This window comes from Clytia hemisphaerica, unplaced genomic scaffold, assembly GCF_902728285.1.
Source record: "Clytia hemisphaerica strain Z4C2 unplaced genomic scaffold, Clytia hemisphaerica genome assembly, whole genome shotgun sequence".
Classification (NCBI taxonomy): domain Eukaryota; kingdom Metazoa; phylum Cnidaria; class Hydrozoa; order Leptothecata; family Clytiidae; genus Clytia; species Clytia hemisphaerica.
Window position 1 is genome coordinate 85,557 of NW_027104034.1, and position 20,543 is coordinate 106,099.

General features: G+C 36.1%; 2 protein-coding genes across 2 annotated transcripts; one reads left to right on the plus strand and one right to left on the minus strand.

Annotated features, from left to right (window-relative positions):
* The first annotated feature begins 544 nt into the window (after nt 1–544).
* Nucleotides 545–10,386, plus strand: LOC136811734 (uncharacterized). The gene is made up of 4 exons (XM_067068353.1): nt 545–1,247; nt 1,495–1,614; nt 3,307–3,458; nt 10,326–10,386. Exons 1-3 carry the CDS (start codon nt 545–547, stop codon nt 3,456–3,458), a joined length of 975 nt encoding a protein of 324 aa, XP_066924454.1. The 3' UTR covers nt 10,326–10,386.
* LOC136811731 (uncharacterized) lies at nt 5,961–20,467 on the minus strand. The gene is made up of 13 exons (XM_067068351.1): nt 19,350–20,467; nt 17,913–18,774; nt 17,162–17,334; nt 15,841–16,081; nt 15,305–15,503; nt 13,854–14,074; nt 13,142–13,233; nt 12,669–12,827; nt 10,985–11,174; nt 9,899–10,225; nt 8,931–9,155; nt 8,085–8,359; nt 5,961–6,805 (listed from the first exon to the last, which is right to left on the minus strand). The coding sequence occupies exons 1-13, from the start codon at nt 20,247–20,249 to the stop codon at nt 5,990–5,992; spliced, it is 4,680 nt and encodes a 1,559-aa protein (XP_066924452.1). The 5' UTR covers nt 20,250–20,467; the 3' UTR covers nt 5,961–5,989.
* Nucleotides 20,468–20,543: the final 76 nt, after the last annotated feature.

Genomic DNA, 20,543 nt, shown 5'->3' on the forward strand with positions numbered 1-20,543 from the left:
GCAAAAAGGTACCCTAAGAGAGACTAATCTTTACTTTTTTCACATTTTTGCAACCAGCTTCCTAGGACTCACTGAGGTGAAAAAAGGTACCCTGACCAACGGCACATCCCAGTACCCCTTTTTGCCTACAATCATGATTTTACAGTTTTTACAGTTTTCCAGATTGAAAGTTCCGGCGAGAAAGTTGATCTTGGGTTATCTCTTTAATTTAATCGAATATTTCAATTTGGGATGGGGTTGGCAGACTTCCAGGCTATATTCTGAGCCTTATTGGACTATTTTGGAACTTTTGAATCCTCAGATTCTAAGTTCTAACTCTAGCGTTTAAACTCAGAGTTAAAACTCTACCCTTCGAGCCTACATTAGACCACTTACAAATCGATTTGGGTTTCAAAACTTCCTGGGGAATTTCCCTTTTTTCTCAAATATTATGTATGACCTTGATTGTAAGTTACCCCCGGGTGTTTTTACTTTTCTTTTTTTTAATTAGACGAAAACAAAATAAAATCTTTATTTATTTATATATTTATTTGTAGCAAAAAATATGGCTACTGATGATTTAGACCTAGGAAAAGAAATAAGAAATAAAATTTGGGAGCTTTATGCTGATGAGGATGCAGAGACCTGGGCACGAATTACTTATTACCTGGATGAAGAAGAGAGAGTTTACAGTGGAGAAAATTCTCCTGTTTGGAAAACATTGAAACAAGCTTTAAAGTCCGACAAAATATTCAAAGTTTATGTCAATCGGCTGGCAGAAGATACTAAAAGAGCAGATAAAGATGAAGAGTTCCGAAAAGTCATGCAGAAGATGTATCAAATGTTGGCCGAACCGAGTGAAAACGGAGAGCCTTGTAAATTGCAATTGGTTCCATCGGAAACGCGGGTCGGTGCTGTATTTCCGGGTCTAGCTGCAATGATTGCTGTAAATGGTAAGAAAGTGTTACCAGTTATCGTCAAAGCCGTCAAGGCGATTGGTGAGAGAAATATGATGGCGGTGGTAGATGATGCTGCCGGTGTTTTTTCCAAACATGGTGGCGCCTTGGTAACTGTGGTCTTGTCTGGCGTGTATCTTTCTTTTGTTGCTTTGAGAAATATTTACAAATGGTGGAGAGGAGAAATTTCAGGAAAACGTTGCGCTAAATCGATCATTGATACTGCTGGCTCTGTAACTGGCGCAGTTACCTTTGGTATGTGTGGAACGGCGATCGGTGCTGCTGCTGGTGGACCAATAGGGGCATTAGTAGGTGAGTAGCCCAGTATGCTTTTCATTTAAGTATTTAAGTCTTTAGCTATAGAAAATTAAGAATTTAAAGAATTACAAGAACATCAAAAGATCATATTTTTAGCTACATCGGATCCAAATTTGACCAGAATCTTCGATAGCCATACTTGACGCTAAATAGAGATAAGATTTGTTCTTCCTAAAACAGTTATAAGCGAGCTGATTTTCTCTAAAATTACAAAGGTGGTATTTCTAATTTATCGTTATAGGTGGAATACTGGGATCACTCCTTGGAAACTATCTTGCAGGTCAACTAACTGAACAAATAACAGAAACAATATTTGACCTACCGTACGACGTAGCTTTGGAAAAATCTTATGATTATTTAGGTAAGAAATTGTACAGTGAATGTGTTGTACGTCTTAAGTAGAGGTCCCCAAGTGGCGTATCTTCTAAATTGTGGCGTATTATTTGTAAAACCGGTTTAAGAACGTTTTAATGGACCCTTCGGGAATTGGTGGGTCCAACCAAAGTATTTTTACGTTACAGGCAATAGTAGTTGATCCTGATTGGAGAAATGGCACATCAAAGGCCAACTGTCATGCCGGCAGTGGCGTTGTGGGAAAATCTTTCTGGAGGGACCAAAGTCAATCTTTTTTTAAATGGCGCCCCAAATTTTCCAAAGTGACGCCCCAACCCACCAGTTTCTAAACTTTTACTAATTCATTTGCCTAGGCATAATGAGGAAGGGAATATTTAAGTAGTGGATAAGAGAAGATATATCTTTGATGAATAGAAAAGGGAAAAACAGGCCCCACCATGGTCGGAGCCGACTAGAAAATTTTTGAAAATCGACTGCTAAGATAACCCAAAATCACTAAATAAAAATAGACAAATTTGACACTTGCTAGAGTGAAAAGAAAGAAACAATGTGTAATGCGAGGAAAGCGAGCGAAAAAATTGATGTTTTATGATTTCAATATTGTTATCAGCAAATTGGTCTTAGGACGCAGTTAGATTTTCATTTAATAATGCGCCATATTATACACAAAAAACTTGTAAATTAGCTAGATTGCAAAGAAGTTATCAATTAACTTTATTGTGAGCGAAGCGAGCGAAAAAAATTGCAAGTACAACATTATCTCAGTAAAATTGGTCCTAGGGCGCAATTTAAGGCGCATAAAATACGATTTTTAATATTGGGGCGTTTAAAAAAATCTCTTCAAAAATTATTATTTGTTCTCGCCATTTCCCTTGCCACTTTAACCGTAGCCGTAAAGAATTCTAGCTACATAATCTCGCTAGTGATTACAAAATTTACACCTGTCGGGAAAAAAAGCAAAAATGTATGGTTTACAAAAATGTCTCTCACAGTTGAACCAATAAAGATATTGAGATTTTGTTTGAAGACACTCTGAAAGAAAATTGCTGCTAAAAATATAATTAACATAATTACTGTTATTTCATTTTCCATTAAGATTTTTGTTTAAAATCTATGCTGAAATTAAGTATGACGTCATAAATGATGACGTTATAATTTTTAAAATTTTATTTTGTAATTTTTTTCAATTCGCATTGTTAATACCTATCAGCTGTCAAAATTTGAATATGGTTTGATCAATAGTTCAGAATTTTTCGCAATTTTAAAATTTTGAGTTTTAAGCGATTTTAGCTTGCTTCTCTCTATGCCATGTTTCACAGATCATAAAACCTGATCTAGAAGACCTAATGACTCTAAAAATTTGCGCAGTTACTCTTAATAAAATTTTCTTAAAAGTCAGAAAGTTTCAAATCGTTTCAACAGTTTTTCTCCGAGATATAAACATCACAAAAGAACCCCAGCGTGGTAGATTCTAACCCCCTCCCCTTGGGCTAATTAGGTCCCTAATTTAACTAATTTATCCTAAAGCCACCAAGTGTAATTCTTGCCAAAATTATTTCACACGAATTGGCAGCTTGAAAACCATTTTTACTTCGACAACTTGGTTGAATTTTTCTAGTAAAAGAACACTAAAGGACCACCTGGAACCTGAGGAGCCTAAGAAATTAACATGAATGTCTTTATCTTTACACTATTTTAGGCGTGACAAAATCCTCCAGTAACAATGATGTCAACAAAGCTTTCAGATATCTTTGTTTGAAGCACCACCCTGATAAAGGAGGCGATGCTTCAGATTTTATCATCCTGCAAACACATATGGCAAACATTAAACGTGCAAGGGGAGAATTTTAGGTGTTTTAACTTGTTCTTTTCATTATCAAGTAATTTTTATTCCAAATATTTACAGTAATTCATACATTATTTTCTATATAAAAACTTAGTTACTTTTTCCTTTCTTCTAACATTCAGATTTTATATAAAATGCAAAGCTTGCCCTCAAAATGTTATACCTACATTAAAGAAGTTTGTTAAAATTCCATTAAATCATGAATGGTCTTATCTATAATATTTATGACATCAGCTGACGCTTTCTAGTTCGATTTTCAAAAGAAATTGAATTTTCATCGAATAAGGGAGCGTATCAAATAGGGAAACGTTCGTTTATGAGATTTTTTGTTGACGGTAACTTTTTCAATATTATCGAATAATGGAGCGTTATCAAAATGTAGAACGTCGAATCAAAAAGGGTCAACTGAAATTGCCAAAAATACCATTTCAGTTAGCCTTTTTTATCTCATGGGGTAAGAAGATTAACTTTTGAGCCCCGGACAACCCGAACGTATCCCCGTACATCCAAAATTATTCAACTTCTGTCAAAAATATTAAATTTTTTAAACTTAAGTCTTAAGCCTAAGTATGGAAAGAATAGGCAAGATTAAATGCTTAACGAATCAAATGTCAATTACTCTTAGGTGCCAAATAAATGCCCCCCCCCCCGCTTGTTAATTTTTCGATTTTTTCCAACCCCCCGGACCTTATTAGGACCCCCCCGTTTATTAATTATTGAAAAAATTCCTAGCTTCAAAAAGGAAAATTCCTTGTTTTACTCTAAAGAGCCTAAATTTAGTCTATTTTGACCCTTTTTAGGGTTTTTAGAGGTCCATTTTTCCAACCCCCCCGGTAATTAGGCCCCCCGTTTATTTAATTTCAAAATTTTTTCCAACCCCCCCCCCCCATATTACACCTAAGAGTAAGAATTCTAAAAATGATCCATAAATTCGGGCCTTCAACAACCCAAAACAATTTTCCCCGGGAAAAGCCCAGGGGGTATTCATATGGTCGGGTATGTTTTTAGGACCCATTAAATACAATGCATGGGTTTCGTTTGGACGAGGTTAGGAGGATGTGTTTTTCATTATTTTCTTTTCATTTTATTTAAGACATTGGGCATTTCTAGAAAAGATTTTTACCCCATCTGTTAATAAGGATATTGATTTTTCGAAGTAGCGAACCCGCTGGATATCCACTCTTAAAATTATGCTCAACCCCCTGGATATCCTCTCTTATAAAGACGCTTACCCCTGGATATCGTAATTTTCACTTGAAAAGACACTTTACCCCCTGGATATCCGCTCCCTTGTAGATATTTAACCCCCTGGATATCCACTTTTGAGCAAAAATCGTTAACCCCCTGGATATCCGATATCCTCAACAGGGGGCACGGACTATTTCTGGAAAAGCCCATTGTAACAAGCTTATGATTTCAATATTGTCAAGCTTTTAGGGCTTTTTTCACTGTTTTCTTATATTTTAGGATTTTTCTAAAATATTGTAGCCAGCTTATGATTTGTCAAGTTTTTATACAATGTAATGCCTTGCTGAATTGTAAGTCTGAAAATAATTATTATATAAAAAGAATTTCATTCAGAAATAGACAAGTCATATAGTCATATGGTATTTACAATTTAGAAATATATATAAAAATCAAAAGATACGCTTTTATCATTTTTACCAATTGGAAGCGAGGGCAAAAATTACATCTCGTATCAGTCGTACAAAGAAATGGTGAATTTTGCGAACTATCAAAAACTTGCGCCTAAATTCATCAAAATTTAATTTTACCTAATTTAATTTTCTTTAACCTTTGGGTATTAAAAATGCTTCTTTCATTTCAGCTGTTTGAAAAAAAAAAACTCAAATAAAACCCCCTCGAAATTCTTCTTTGGAGACTCCCTGGAAATGTTCATACTGTAAAATAATATTTTGACTTTTAGGCTTCGTTATTATCTTATAGAATTTGCCTGAAGAAAGCTTGTTATAATGAGAGCGGTTTGATTTTTCCCACTGGGTTAGAATATAATAGTGTTCATCATCCAATCAATTCTGGTGTTTATCATATGTTTTATGCTCACATATGTGTTCACTATTGTTTTATATTGGTCCTAAATCTATTTCAACATCCATGCAACGTTGTTTCAACATCCATGCCAAATTGTTTCTACGTTCGTACAACGTTGTTCCAACATCCATGCCAAGTTGTTTCTACATTGGTACAACATTGTTTCAACATCTATGCCAAGTTGTTTCTAAGTTCGTAAACGTTGTTTCAACATCCATGCAACGTTGTTTCAACATTCTTGCAACGTTGTATCAACATCCATACCAAGTTGTTTCTACATTGGTACAACATTGTTTCAACATCTATGCCAAGTTGTTTCTAAGTTCGTAAACGTTGTTTCAACATCCATGCGACGTTGTTTCAACATCCATGCAACGTTGTTTCTACGTTCGTACAACATTATTTTAATTGTTTATTGGAACTTTAATTGTTTCTGAAGAGTTCTGGAGACTGCGTCTTATAACCACTAAGTATTAAGTTCTAATCATTTTCCGTTATGAATATGATGTTTGTAATAATTCATATCACGTTTCTTAGCAGGCTCTACCTGCGTAGAAGTGTATTCTTGAACTTTTTTATTGATAAATGAATACAAGCTATCCATACTATCTTGTTTCGCGATATCCATCGCACTCTGCTGTTGTACACGTTCACGTTTGTGCAACGTCGCCATCCTCCCGCTCTTACGTCGCTTTGAAATGTTCTTACGTTTTGACTTAAATTCTTTACGTAGATTTTGATGCTCCTTAAGGAGATAGTGATCGATATTTAAAGACGGTGCACCAATAAAATGTATATCCATCGTGCGTCTTACAGGCGTTGCATAAGGGAGATAATCGTTCGATTTTGAGATATATCTTCCACTGGATTTGGACCTTTTTGTGCTGTTCTTCCTTAGAGATTTTTTCGTGATTTTTTGTGAATTTTTCTTAGATATTCGTTGCTGTCGATTTAATCTTTGTTTCTTGTCTAAGCGGGAAATCGTTGTCCGTTTTGAGCCTCGATCACTCTTAGTGGGTCGTACTGTTTTGCTTCGTTTTGCTGAGTGGGAAAGCGAGCCAATCTTTTCAGGATTCAAGATTTTAGGGTCAGTTTTCAAGTGATTGGTATTTGTAACCGATGGCTTTTTAATAGCAGATTTAGTTGCTTCATTTTTTGTGTCTAGATTTTTGATAAGATCGTTAAACTCTTTTTTGATTTCCATCTTTTGTCGTTGTTTCTTCTTTGTTTTTGTGGTGTTTTTTGTTTGTTTTGATGTATCTTTGGATAGCTTCTTTTTGTTCTTTGGTTTATTAGTGCCCTAAAAAAGTGTAACGAAAAGATTCGTAGATAAGTAGTTCTAGTAATCTGTTCTTGTTCTACTAATCTAAAATACAAAGTTACGTCATCTGCCCTGTATCAAGCAGTCCCTCCTCCTCACTCACTAAAATTTGCCCAAAAATCATATTTTGTTTTTAAGACGTTCCATACAAACCAATGGTTCAATATATTTAAAGGCTTTATTTTCACATAAGTGTTCCCGTTTCATGTCAGACACATATTTCATATCAGGACAGTGTCTGCCTATTATTATATTATGCTGATATAAGCAAAAATTGTTTTTCTTTTCCTCTCTTTTGGCCAATCTTGCTCCACATCAGTGTCTATTCAATGAGAAAAAGCTTGTGAATTAAAATTGATGAGTAAGCAAACGATGTCACTCTTATTTAAAAACAAAACCTTTAAAGTTCAGCTATAATGCGTTTGTTAACCCTTTGAGTGCCAGGGTCTTTTTTTCTAAGTTTTTTTTTAAAAATCGCTAGTTCAAACTTTAAGGGCTTATATCTCCTGATCTAGAAAGAATTAGAAGCTCGTATAAGCTCGTTGGATAGCTTAGAGTCTCCTCTTTCTTTTGGGCGCCTTCGGCGCCGCCCGATTGAGGAAGGGCGTGCTGGGCGGCGGCCAGGGGGGGGGGGTAGGTTAGGGAATTAAAGGGTCAGGCCCGCTGCGCGGACCTGACTGAACTGATGGAAAGGTGCCCAGTGGTAAAACTTCAAATCAATTCACTAGAAGACAGAATAAAGTAAAACAGGGCCAAATTTGGAGGTTCTTGGATCACTCGTTGACCAAAAATAGTCAAAAAACGGTCAGAATCTCAAAAAAGTGAATTTTTGTCAATTTTTTGCATTTTTTTGACTTTTTTGCTTAAAATCTCGCTGGAAAGACTCATTTTTGAAATTCTTTTTGCTTGACCATAAAGGACAATCTAATTCCTACGAGTTCGACCAAAAATAACGATTTCTAACTCAAACTGGGCATTACAGGAGGGCTTCGCCCTCCTATATAGCCCATGTCGTATATATACGACATCGGCACTTAAAGGGTTAAACAACCATTAAAAGAGTGCTCAACACTCTTTGTAGAGCAAATTCAATAAAGTTATATTTCAAAAATCACCATGTAGATTCTGAAACTTTTAGTAATGTATTTTACTTGGTGATTTTTTAAATATAACTTTATTAAAAGTTCAGCTAGTTTTAGCCATAATGATATATCTCCATTTAGCCAATGAGACAGAGACGTACTGGAAAAACACCTACCTGGTTAGAAGTACCAAAAGCTGGTCTAGCTGGACTCGATACTTGAGCTTTGTTTCTGATCTTTGTATTTTTGGAAGTAACCCTTTGTCCAGATTTCCCAGTCTTACGAGATTCTGTATTCACTGGATGGACATCGGATAAATCACCATGGGAACCAGTATGTGATTTCTTCTTATCGTTATCATTATTGGCGAATGCTTTGTCGGCTTCGGCTGTGTTGACCAGTAGTTCGTGGATCTTCTTGATGTCATTACCGATATCCTCTATATGAAGACCTTTGAAAAGTGATAGAGAATCAGCTATTTAATTAGACTGGAGTCGTTTATAATGCGTTTAATACAGTAGTATAGGCGTTATATGATATTACGATTATTGTTACGGCATTTAGTTTGAATAAAATTTGTTCCCTCTATCAGCATTACTTGTTTTCGAGGCAGACAGTTTTATGGGACAAGCTGGAGTTTTTACAAGCTCTTTCTTGATTTGGTTGGTCGTTAACCAGGTAATACAACAATTTTATTGCTTTTTCTAAAGAAAGCGTCATTTTTATTACTTCAAATGACCGATTACTGAAGTATCTTATAAAAACTCCAGAACATCTCAGTTTTATGCCTTACTTTGCAATGGGATAAACTTTCGCAGGGATTAAATTTCGCGGATTTCGCGGATTTGGTTGTCATTCGCGAAAATCCGCGAAATTAAGTCCCAATGGAAATTTGGAACGGCCTCATCCGCGAAATATTTCTAAACAAAACTCAAAATATGTCAAATAAATACTATTTCAATGGTTACTTGCATGTACGGTAATTATGATAAAATGGACTTTTAGATCATTAGTGTTAGTACCTTTAAAAGGGATTTCAACTTGCTGTAATGTTTTTTCAAACATGCTTGTTTCATGCTCGTGCTCTTTGAGACGATATTGTTCCAACATTTTCTTGTGACTTTGTTTTTGTTTCTTCTCTTCTATTTCATCCTCATCTTCTTGCTGGTCATCATTTGGTGATTGTTTGGTGACGTCATCGTTGTCAAGGTTACCAGGCATCTGCTTTTTTGGCTTCTTATTGGTACCTTAGAGATACAATCACGGTCAAAATATATTGAGAATTTTGGTTAAGTCTTCCTTTCCAGCAATTTAAATTTCGGGCGAGAAAGTCGCTTTTGGGCTATTTGAATATTTCAATTCGGGAGGGGTTTTAGACTTGAAGGCTATATTCTGAGCCCTATTGGACCATCTTTGTACTTTTGGATCCTCAGATCCTAAGGTCTTAAGTGTTAAGTCTCATGTTAAAATTCAGAGTTAAAACTCTACCCTTCCACCCTAAGTTAGAGCGCTTCCAAATCGTTTGTTGGTATAAGATTTCGTGGGAATTTCCCTTTTTTCTCAAATACCATGACCGGGATAGTAATTAACCTGGATAACCCAGTAATCTCGAACTTTAAGACATTTTTTCAATATGTGTCACGGAATCCACGACCAGCCGACTTGACTATTTATGAGCTGATGGGACATAAGATCGGGGTTTGAGAAGGGAAACCCTGGTTTCAGGCGTTGACTCCTTGACTATTCCGTCTTCATTCCTCAAACGATCGTTTAAACACTGCTATCTAAAGCTACCGATCGATATAAATAATGACATGTCGAATTATAGAAGCAATAGTTCTACTTGGTTATTAGATACGAGCTTAAAACTCCCTATTAAAAATAAATTCCCTTTCGATGTGACAATAGGGTCTCGGTTTATCAGTCGAACGTTCGAAGCGTTGGAAAAAAAACATGTACTGTTAAACTTCGCGACCATACGAATGCCTACCTGATGGGTCTAATGGTATATTTTTGCCAACTTCTGAACTAATTTTTCCATCATTTGGAATTTTGTCTTCAACTTCTTCTTCATTTTCATCATCTTCTTTATTATTCTTTACATTTTTCATACCAACTGGTAAATGGAAGCTTGGATGTTTGACAATTACTGCCACAGGGTATTCTGTGATACCACATAAATCATCTTTCATTGCAACTCGGATGTATCCGTTCTCACCCCACAATGCTGACCATGAGTTTTTAACAATCCAATATTCTTGTCCATTTTCTTTACCGTAACCAATTACCAAGGCTGAATGTGTTGTCATATTCTTGCCTGTTGGAATAAAAGGATTGTAAATTTATTGAAAGGCATGTCTGGTATGAATCATGAACGAGTAAGATATTGAGACAAGCGCATCTATCTTCTACTTTAGAACCAATCACATGCAGTTGCGTAACACGAAAGATGCTACGAATCCTAAAGGTTGGTCTTCTACTATATTTCTCATTAGCTTGCGTTCTTTGATTTTTGAATTTAACAATAAAACAACACATTTGTAAGTGAAACCAGTTAAATCTGGTTGGGTCAATTTTAATTTTGCCTTTTGGATATAATCGCTGAAGAGGTATACAGAAGAAATAGCATTTCAAATGTGTATTCAGAATCGAACCCCGGGGGGGGGGGGGGGGGGGGGGGTACTTAGGCAAAATTGGCAACGGAGACGTGCCACTGGTCAGTGTTCCGTTTTTTAGGTTTTGAAGATATCTGACAGGGTCCCAAATTTACAAATTTTCAAGATGTGTATCTGACAGGGTTGACTTTTTTTGTCTACTTTTCAGGGTAAAATTACCAAATATTCATTTCTGACAGGGTCCTTTTTTCAAAATCTAGAGGCACGTCCCCGTCGGCCGTCGAGGTCAGTGCCCCCCCCCCCCCCACTCCGGGAATCGAACTCAAACTATAATTAGTCTTGTAAAACTAAGTATTTTTATTTCTACCAATAGGAAGGTGTATAAAAGAGCTTCTAGCAGTATAAATATGAGCGACCGACAAATACATATTTCGATTGGGAAATTTTTAAAGGTTACTTACTGCATTTAGGGTCATTATAAATTCCTTTTCCATAAAATTTGAATGATAGCGGTAACGTATTGATAGATACGGCAACAGGTCCATGGTTAGTGATGGCTCTTTTCAACGCTGTTGCATTCCAGATGGGAACATAAGTGAAACCTTCGATGTTTGCACCGAACCATGTGTCGTTGAAGTGACAATAACCCTCCTGTAAGAATTTGAGAGAAGTAATTTATCCGGGGGGGGGGGCACTCGATCTGAAAACGACCATACGTTCAGCCCAAAATTTGGCTTCTAAACCGGCCCCTTACAGTGCAGTGAATTTCCATAAAAAATCATACCCTTACTAACAGTGTACTTTTTCAAAATTTCTCGGCCGTAAGGGCGAAAATTTTTGCAATTTTCCAAGAAAATGTGGAATTTTTCCTCCAAAATTGACCAATTTTGTGCCAATTTTACCAAAAAATTGGCCTTTTATCAAAATTTCCTACCCTTACGTGCAGTTCAGTGCAGTTTTGTAATTTCCTACCCTTACAGTGCACTAGCTGAACTATAAAAAACCTACCCTTAAGGGCCGAACGTCTGGTAGGTCATTTACCTTGAGTGCCCCCCCCCCGTAATTTATATTAGGGAAAGGTATTTACAAAGAGAGGATCCGTCTCAAGATTATTACCTTAAGGGCTCTGACCATAGGGAATTTTTCATAATTGTCGTGCTTAAAATGTGTTTTCTGACTGATGTAACCAACAAAACTATAGCATGTTATACATTTTCTGTTAGACAAACAAGTCTTGAATCTGAAAATTCAAAAATTACATTGAAAAAAATTGATAAAGAAGAAAATGAAGACATTTGCGAAGACAAGTATTTCAACTTTGAGGAGCTTATTATCGGCGAAGAAAAAGATTTTATTGTCTGCACAAGATTGAACTATCTAAATTTTTTAAATTGATTTTTCAAAAGTTACGACTCTTTTTGTCCAAAAAATTGGGATGAAAATTGGTCAAAAGCCACTTTTTTCAAGATTTTAAGACAAAGAAGCTTTTACAAAAATTTTCCGAAAATCTGTTGCTAGTTTGTTAAAGATACACCACCTAGTGCAAAAATGTTTATTAAAAAAAATTCGAAACAAAAAGAATTACACATTAAAACTTAGCACTTTTTGTAAAAGAGGGTAATATAACATTTTATTAACGTCTTTTTAAGGTTCATAACGTCATTTTTGTAATTAAATTGCTAATTACTATTGACAGAATAAATTCAGAAACAACTTATAAAGACAATTTTTTGTTAAAAGTGTCAAGGAACTCAAAAAAATAAGGGCCAGGGCCCTTAAAATAAGACATTTATCGGGGGCAAGGAATTTTTTCATAAGGACAAAATAGCAAGGTTCGGTGCATTTTTTTGGCAAATTAGGTAAGTTTCTCGTTTTAGCTAGAATTGCTTTTGACATAATCTAATCATAGAAATGGGTATTTTTATAAAATTAGGAACGATTTACAAAAAAGATTAAATTTGGCAAGAATTAATGACGGAAAATATACCGGAGTTTAAAGACAATATTTCGAGGCGATTCCACAGTTTATAAACTGTGCATTCATTCTTTATTTAACATAAGAATAGAGATTTTTACTCATAGCCGTTAATTTCAGCTCGAAAGAAAAAACGAATAACAAAATTAGAATATATAAATTTCACCAACCTGTCCAAGATATTTTCCATAACTTTTGGCAGTTGAAATACCATGAACATACACCCAACTTAAAGCAGCAGCATAATGGCCACCTTTGCAACCATGGTTACCAAATCCCCAACTACAATCGACAAGTTGTTGCTTGGATAGTCGCACCATCTTGCTCGTCTAGAAATAATTCAAAAAAATTAGTTGAAATCGACTTCATGATTCAAATAGTGGATTAATAGGTACCTGTAGAACAGCTCGCGACGATGGACGTAATCTCATAGCGAATCATCCATTCAAACCCACGCCTTGCCTTTTGCTTGAAAAAGAGTTCTATTGTCTAGAAATTATGTTTGATTTTTTATTTTCGAGCGAGAGTTTTACTTTAGCTAATCAAACCTCTTATAGACAATATGACCTTTACTAATCAAGATCTGCCTGAAGACAACGACGGATCGGGTTTCTTTAGAACGAATTTCCGTTCAAATGCATACCTTTCGATACCAGGCTCCTTCAACAGCTTCTGCAGCACTAAAAGCATAACAGGATCCACAAATTCCTTGACCACTGACACTTGATACAGCACCTGAACAAAGAAAGGTTAATTGAAACCTACAGTGTTTATGTTTTTCATGGTTAAGAGGACGAACTTACCTTGGGTACCTAGATAGGAAAGACTTGACCCTTTCACGTGCCAAGAGCTATGCACTTTTTGAAAACAAAATTCAAAAGTTTAGCACCGATGTCTTGCGTCAGACATCGGTTACAAGCAAAGGCGCCTCAAAAAGCAACCTATTTTCTTCAATGTCATGCTCTTCCCAATGGTAGCTACGAGAGTTCTGGAAACCTCTTAGATCAGTAGATATCAGCTATCTCGCACTGAAAGGGTTTAAGGCGACTTTTTTTTAATGAACTGTCCCTATTCTGGGTTCTGGGCACTGAAAACATATTTTGACAACGTCCTGAGTCGATTTGGGAATTTTTTAACTTTCATTTCTTCACTTAACTGTCGATAACCGAGTGAGTCAATAAACTTGATTTTCAAGCCAGAATACCAATAATCCACTTTAGTAAAGTTGAAAACTATTGTTGCAAGGTTAACATTTACACATGGAACCTGCATAATAAAGATTATGGATGTAGTTTTACAAAGAAAATGAAGATCTCTTCAAATCTTGAAATTGAAGTAGTATTTGTTTAACTAACCATAATCTCTCCAATCTAATTCTTCTGGAATGTTTTGATCAGGGGGATGTGAGCTCGTCTTCGCATTGTCAATTTTATGGAATTCTTTCACTCCTTCATGATTCCTTGTATCTTTTTCCAGTGCACCGTGAAAATGTTCAAGTTCTTTATCGAATTTGTCTGCAAACATGTTGGGTTTCAGTTTGAAAGATAAATTCCGTCGATTGTGTGAATGGATGTATCTGAAAAATTAAGAGAAAAAAAGTTGCATTTATAACTTTAGGAGCAAAGTATCTTATAAGTCACATAAGGTTCTTTTGCCAGAAAATGCTTTCTGGAATTAAGAAGCAATTCCAAAAAGCTCTCAATTTCTTGGCGAATAAGCCAAGGCATTAAAGCCAAAAAGACTCTGAATCTAAATGTTTGTTACAGAAATAATCTGTACCCTTGTTGAGGAAAATAGAAATTCTAGGAGGGGTCTGCTTTTCGAATGTAAAAATCCAGGGTCAGTAAATAAGGGTTGAAAACAGTGGCGGCCTGGCAGGGGGTGCAGGGTGTGCAGTGCACCACCCATAAAGACCTGAGAGGGGCGCCAAAAAAGCTTTTAAAGGGGGCGCCAAAAATTTTTTTGATCTTTGGTTGGGCGATTTGGCGCCCTTTGACACGTTTTTAGTGCCTTCTATAAGTGCAATGTAAATTTTTTTTCGCCTGCGGCGCTTCCTTATATTTTACGAATTTTTTCAAAACTATTATCAACATTGAATTGCGAAAAGTCAAAGCAAGAGAAGTGTTGTGTATCCACCAGGGGTTAAAGAGGATGCTCACCCCCAAAATGAGAGATTGATCGAAACTGCTCGCTGTGGTTTTTGTGGTCTTATGCGGACTAACTTTCTCCTTTTTAGAATATCTTTTGAGGTATTTGACCTTTCTTACACCAAATTTTTTTGCCTGCGGCGCCAGAATTACAAAAGAACCCTTATTCCTGCCAACTTTCTGAATTTTAGGGCCTCTTTCAGCCATTGATATTTAATGGAGAGTAAAGTAACACCAGGAAATAACAAGGGAATAGATATCAAGTTATCATTACCACCACCTTCGTATAAATAAAAGTTTGTTAACTCAGAGATTCCGGGCGTTACTTTCAACCAGTCACTGCTCTTACAGTTTAATATTTTCACTTAATTGTGGAGGGCGCAAATAAGGACAAAAATACCAGGGGCGCGCCAATTTCATAGTTTGCACCACCAAGAAAATTAAGCCAGGCCGCTACTGGCTTGAAAATCCAGGGTGGACAGTACAACGAGATTAAAAATCCAGGTTGTTCCAAAAAAATGAGAAAAGAAATCCAAGGGGGTCCTTAAAAATTGAAAAAAAAATCCTGGGAGGGTCACTTTTCCCAAAAAAGACCTCCTCAACATAGGGGGACAAATATTTTCGAGAATAGCCCATTGATTACATCAAAATCTGCTCACCTTGCATTATGTTTGAAAACGTGTTTTCTCTTATCAGCATCGTGTGGATGGCCTTTGTTTTTATAGTGCTTTTCTTTGAATTCTGAATAACGTTGGGAATGATCTAGCGCGTCTTCAGCACGAAATGCAGTGAACTCTTGCATTGGATTGACAATCAAGCTTGATTCCAAAGAGTTACTCCACTTGGAACATTGAATTCCTGGGGAAAATAAATAATAAAAAATAAGCAAAAATCAGACCTTTATTACATACTACAGTCGATAGAATTGAAACGAGAATTTATTTAGATCTTAGATAAAATGCTTGCATCTTGTGGTGGTACTCTTGAAAATAACAAGTTGAAGCTCCAGTCGTAAGGTTTTTCTCATGAAGAGGAGGAGAGAGTTTTACACCCGAACCGAAGTTAATATGACAAAGACTACCTTGGAACGTGCACCCATTCCAATCAATCGATTCATATGACGTACTTAGGTTGTAAAATGAAAGCTTACCAAAAAGTTTTTCTCAGAAAACCCATTTTAAAAGATCAGCTTTACCTTGAGGCATAACAAAGACATTATCTGTTGGTGTCCATTCTTCAAACGAGACATAATTTATGACATAATTATCATAATAAGAACCCAACATCATATCAAAACCAAACATCTCGTATCTGATTGGACGATATGGTTTGGACTTTGTCACCCAAACACTTTGGTAGTTCTTCATACCGTATGCAGTATATTTATAAGTCCACTTTGTTGTAAGGACACCAGTGTAAACTTCAGTTTTGTTGTACTAAAAACAGAATGTTGAATGGTAAGTCAGGGGGGGGGTACTTAGGTAAAAATGGGTGTTGGGTATTTGCTGATGGTAAGGGGTCGGTTTTTTCACCTTTCAAAGTCTCTCTAAGTCTACCCTAGTACCCCCCCCCCCCCCCGGATGGTAAGTCAGTGTAGCTCTGAAAAAATAACGTGGTCCGAACTTTTTGAGAAAAAGCAATTTTTTTCACTCCATTTTCCAAAGACAATACACATTTTCGACCGTGGTCACGCGGACCGGCGCGTGCAATTTGATTACTTGATTATCCTCCTAAACTAGATCCAATCTTTTTTGACACCTACTTCTTTTGTAAAAAAAGACAAATACGAGTTTAGAGTGGTCAAGTGGTGATTGGCTATGGTCGAAAGCATTGTTTTTGGCCTTACAAGCAATTCACACTAACAGTTGTCCAACGTCTCTGTTTACATAATCTTGCTAATTCGAGCTCGAATGGAAAGTCTAATTTGTTCGAACTAGTGACGAAAACTGATCATTTGTTCTAAATACTGAAAAATTCAAATAATGTAAAATAAATTTTCGAATTCGGGTGGCTTGAAAATTTAATTCGACGGTTGCGGGATACACGCTTTTTTTAATAAGAATAGTGTATTTTGGATGAGAGTCAAGTATTCTTAAGAAATTGCCAAAATTGAGGTTGAAATATTCTTAACGTATTCCTTACTTTTTTAGACTTGACTTTTTTATAAACATGAGAAATTATTAATTTGAGAGTTTTGGACTTTTGAATGAACATTTGGAGCTAAACTTAGTGGTTGTTTTATCTCTGCCTCAAAGTTAAAATTTAAGTTTAACAAAGAAAGCAGTTTTTTTTTCTGTTAACCAAATACAAAATGACTGCATTCTTATCAAATTCTGTGAAACTCACCCTAGAGGGTATTCTTAGGGTATTCTTACGGTTTGACCAATTTTCACACTGATATTCTTATAGAAGATATTCTTATAAAAAAAAGGGTGTAGTAAAATTTTGGTCAAATCTGCGAAATTAAATTTCCGCCAAAATTTCTCACTTTAAGGTATCTTATTAAAAACACAAACCTTGAACCAGGTCATATTAGGTGTTATAACTTGCGCAATGATTCTTCTGTTAGGTGTGCCAGTAATAGTGTAACATCCATCAAAATTCTTTTGTTGGTCATTAAACATGGGCACATATTTGTAAGATATCCCATAATCCCCTTGGTCACCACGCTGGAACGTCTTGTCATTACCTAGTTAAGATGATGGTGAGAATTTTACACGAGGATTATACTTCGCGAGTTTCGCAAGTTTTCCGAAAAGTGGCGAAATTTAATGCTCGCGAAAATTTCAAAACTTTTTCAAAATTTTGCCAAAATAGCCAAAAAACCGTAATTTTTTTTTACCAAAGCCTCTAGGAAAATCAAATTCTATTACTTTATGGAATTTAGTTGAAAAAGGGACCGACTCGCGAAAATTAAATTATATTTGAAAAGGATTGTCTGCTCGCAAAAATTCATCCACTTAAGCAAAAAGCTAAGATTTCATTCGCTAGGTCCGCGAAATTTAATCACCAAGTAAGAAATTTTATTACAGAAGAATTGATTCTGAGATTATACCTTTGAAGACAGACATCTCTAACCCTACATTGGTTAAAGTTTTTATTTTATTTTTGGATATGCTGTCAGATAATGATAGGAAGAGGTCATTATTATTTATGAAAATAATGTAGAAACGTGATCTGGATCTAAAGTTTGCCGTTTTAAACAGAATTTCCCTAAAAATTTAGAACTGCAAAGATTTTGAATCTCAAAAAAAGAAGAAGTAATACCATAGTAATAATCGATCCTGCTTTTCTTTTGATCTTGAGAATACCAAATCTCAAATGGTTCGGCTATTTTGCTTTCAGGTAAAATTATTATTCCTGATGCATGATAGTTTGTAGGGAATGATGGGTAATCATCTTCTTTAGGTTTATCCTTATGATCCTCGTTTATGTTTCTAGCCTCAGTTGTTGGACTCGAGGAAGACTGGGTTCTAGTAGATGTCGTCTTTTCACTTCTGGTTGCAGTTGGTTCGTAAAGTGAGCTGGTGATGTTACGAGCTGATTCAGTGACTGTTTGGTTGGCGAAATGAAATTTGTTTTTGATAGGTGTTAAATGGAGTCCCTCATTCTGAATCTGAGGTGAAGAAGTTTGTGGCTTTTGTTGAACCGTTTGTTGTTGATCAGTACTAGAGTTTGTTGCTGTTTCTTTTGGTGAAGATTCAACTTCGGATTCAGATATTAGAGTGGTCTGTTGGCTCGAGACAACATTCTTGTTCTTTGAAATTTGAGCTGGTGAACTAGCTTGTTTGGTGTTGGTGTTAGCGGATGTTAGTGGTTGTTTCTGAGTTTGAGAAGATTTGATCGGGTTCGGTTGTGTCATAGCCTTAGCTGATTGTGATTGTTGCTGAGAAGATGTTGACAAAATAGCCGGTCGAATCTGTTGAGCTGTGTTTACGGATTGACTTGCCGTATTGGTACTGTTAGATGAGTTTGTTTGAATCGCTTGATTGGAAAGTGGTACTTTGGGTTTTGATACTTTTGGTTTGGTGGATTCTGGAGTGACTTGTTTGGTGAGATCGTGAGATTCCACTTCTGGTTGTTTTGTTGAGATTTCATCGTCTGACGAACTTTCCGTATCATCATCAACCTACAAATATATTCAACACAAGCTTCAGACATCTTTCCAAATTGTTACCACTGATGTAAGGAGTTAGAAAGGACTTGTGTTACAGAAACGGTGGGACTGCCACCGCTGGAAGATATGGTGATAATAGTCACAAGTGTGGAAAGTACACTGATATTTAATTTCTCCTGATTTATAATTTCTACAAATCCTCGCTTTAATTTTATTTGAGTTTGTAACTCAATAAAATAGAACTTGAAGTCCCACCCATTAAAAAATGATAATGTTACCATTTTTTTCATTCTATCATTACTACCTAAAAAATACCCACAGAGCCACTGACACAGGGGTATGAAAAAGAAAATTATGAAGAAAAAGGGCTTAGAAACTAGAGATCGAATCTACTTTCGCGGGCAGAAACGCATTTTTCGCGATTTTGATCCTTTTTCGCGACTTTTTGACTTCGCGAACCTTTCTGCCCGCGAAACTTTCTGCCCTTAAAGAATATCTTTGTTGATGTCATTAGTTTTTTCGTTGTGTTTACCAGGTACTTTTCTTTCATTCTAGGCTGTACTATCATGGAATCATTTCATGCTTACCTCATCGTCGCCAGAGCTAGCATCTGAGATTTGAGATTCGACCACCATTTCTGTGGAATCTTCAGTCGAGTTCGATGCTTCTTGATGTACCAACGAATCTGTTTCGTTATACTTTCTCTTACTAGTGAGTTTATTGGCAATCACTGGTGAAGTTAATCGGGGATTTGTTAGCGGAGCTTGGTTTTGAGGCTTTGATAAGTTGACATTTTGTTGTTGTGCGGTGTTAGCAGTTGATTGGGAAGTATTCGGTACATGTTTTAGAGCATCTATTTTAGTCACTTTTGGTGATTTAACTGCGCTTTCTTGATTTGGTTTGATAGTTTCAGTTTTGCTGGTTTCTGTGGATTTAACACTTTCTGTGGATGAGTTTGATGAACCAGCATTGCTTGTTGAATCAATAGAATCTACTTGATCACTGGAAGCACCACTGGAAGTATCATCAACCTCATCAGAATCAGAACCTGATTCAAATTCACTTTCAACTGCTTCTTCAGTCATATTAGATCTGGTTGCATTACCAGCTAAAAGAGTTGCTTCGACCACACTGGTGTTCCGAGCGATACCAGGAACAATTTCATCAATGGTTCGATTGGATGTCAGATTCTTCGGTTGATCATTAATACTCTGGTTGATCTCCATAACATTGAAACTTTGATCATTGCCAGAGCTGTCCACACCGGTATCATTGGAGATCTCCACAGAACGTTTAGATATTTCTCTTTTATCCAGACTTCGCTTTTTCTTCATATTATGGATACTATTGATTGTGGTGAATAAGGACGAAACAACCCCGGCAAGAGCACAAACACAGAGAATGGAGACAACAATATGGTGCCATTTGTAACGTCTCCTTGGAGACGGCAAACTACTATCATTACCAGTAACAACAGAACGAGACATAACTTCAAAACAATAGTACAGTAAGCTACAGGGGTGTTCCAGTAATAAAGTTTCTTATCAAATTTCTATCAATTCAAAAAATCAACATACTGTACTGTCAGTGTAACAATTTAACGCAATGCAACTAGAATCTTTTCATTGACTGAAACATATATTGTATTTCTAGTATTATTTAAAATGACAAGGCTATGCAATTCAAGACATACCCTTGGTAATATACACAACACTACATAAACTACCGAGGATACTTGGAAGACGCTTTGCAGCACACATTCAGTATAATTATATGATTCA

What these genes read in the sequence shown, in the direction of transcription:
- LOC136811731 (XM_067068351.1), bottom strand. Translation starts at nt 20,249, where the DNA reads ATGTCTCGTTCTGTTGTTACTGGTAATGATAGTAGTTTGCCGTCTCCA. An exon ending in TATACCATTAGACCCATCAG is followed by an intron (nt 9,156 to 9,898) that starts GTAGGCATTCGT and finishes TGTATCTCTAAG; the next exon opens with GTACCAATAAGAAGCCAAAA. An exon ending in CTTTTGGTACTTCTAACCAG is followed by an intron (nt 6,806 to 8,084) that starts GTAGGTGTTTTT and finishes ACACTTTTTTAG; the next exon opens with GGCACTAATAAACCAAAGAA.
- LOC136811734 (XM_067068353.1), top strand. Translation starts at nt 545, where the DNA reads ATGGCTACTGATGATTTAGACCTAGGAAAAGAAATAAGAAATAAAATT. An exon ending in ACCAATAGGGGCATTAGTAG is followed by an intron (nt 1,248 to 1,494) that starts GTGAGTAGCCCA and finishes TTATCGTTATAG; the next exon opens with GTGGAATACTGGGATCACTC. An exon ending in AAAATCTTATGATTATTTAG is followed by an intron (nt 1,615 to 3,306) that starts GTAAGAAATTGT and finishes ACACTATTTTAG; the next exon opens with GCGTGACAAAATCCTCCAGT.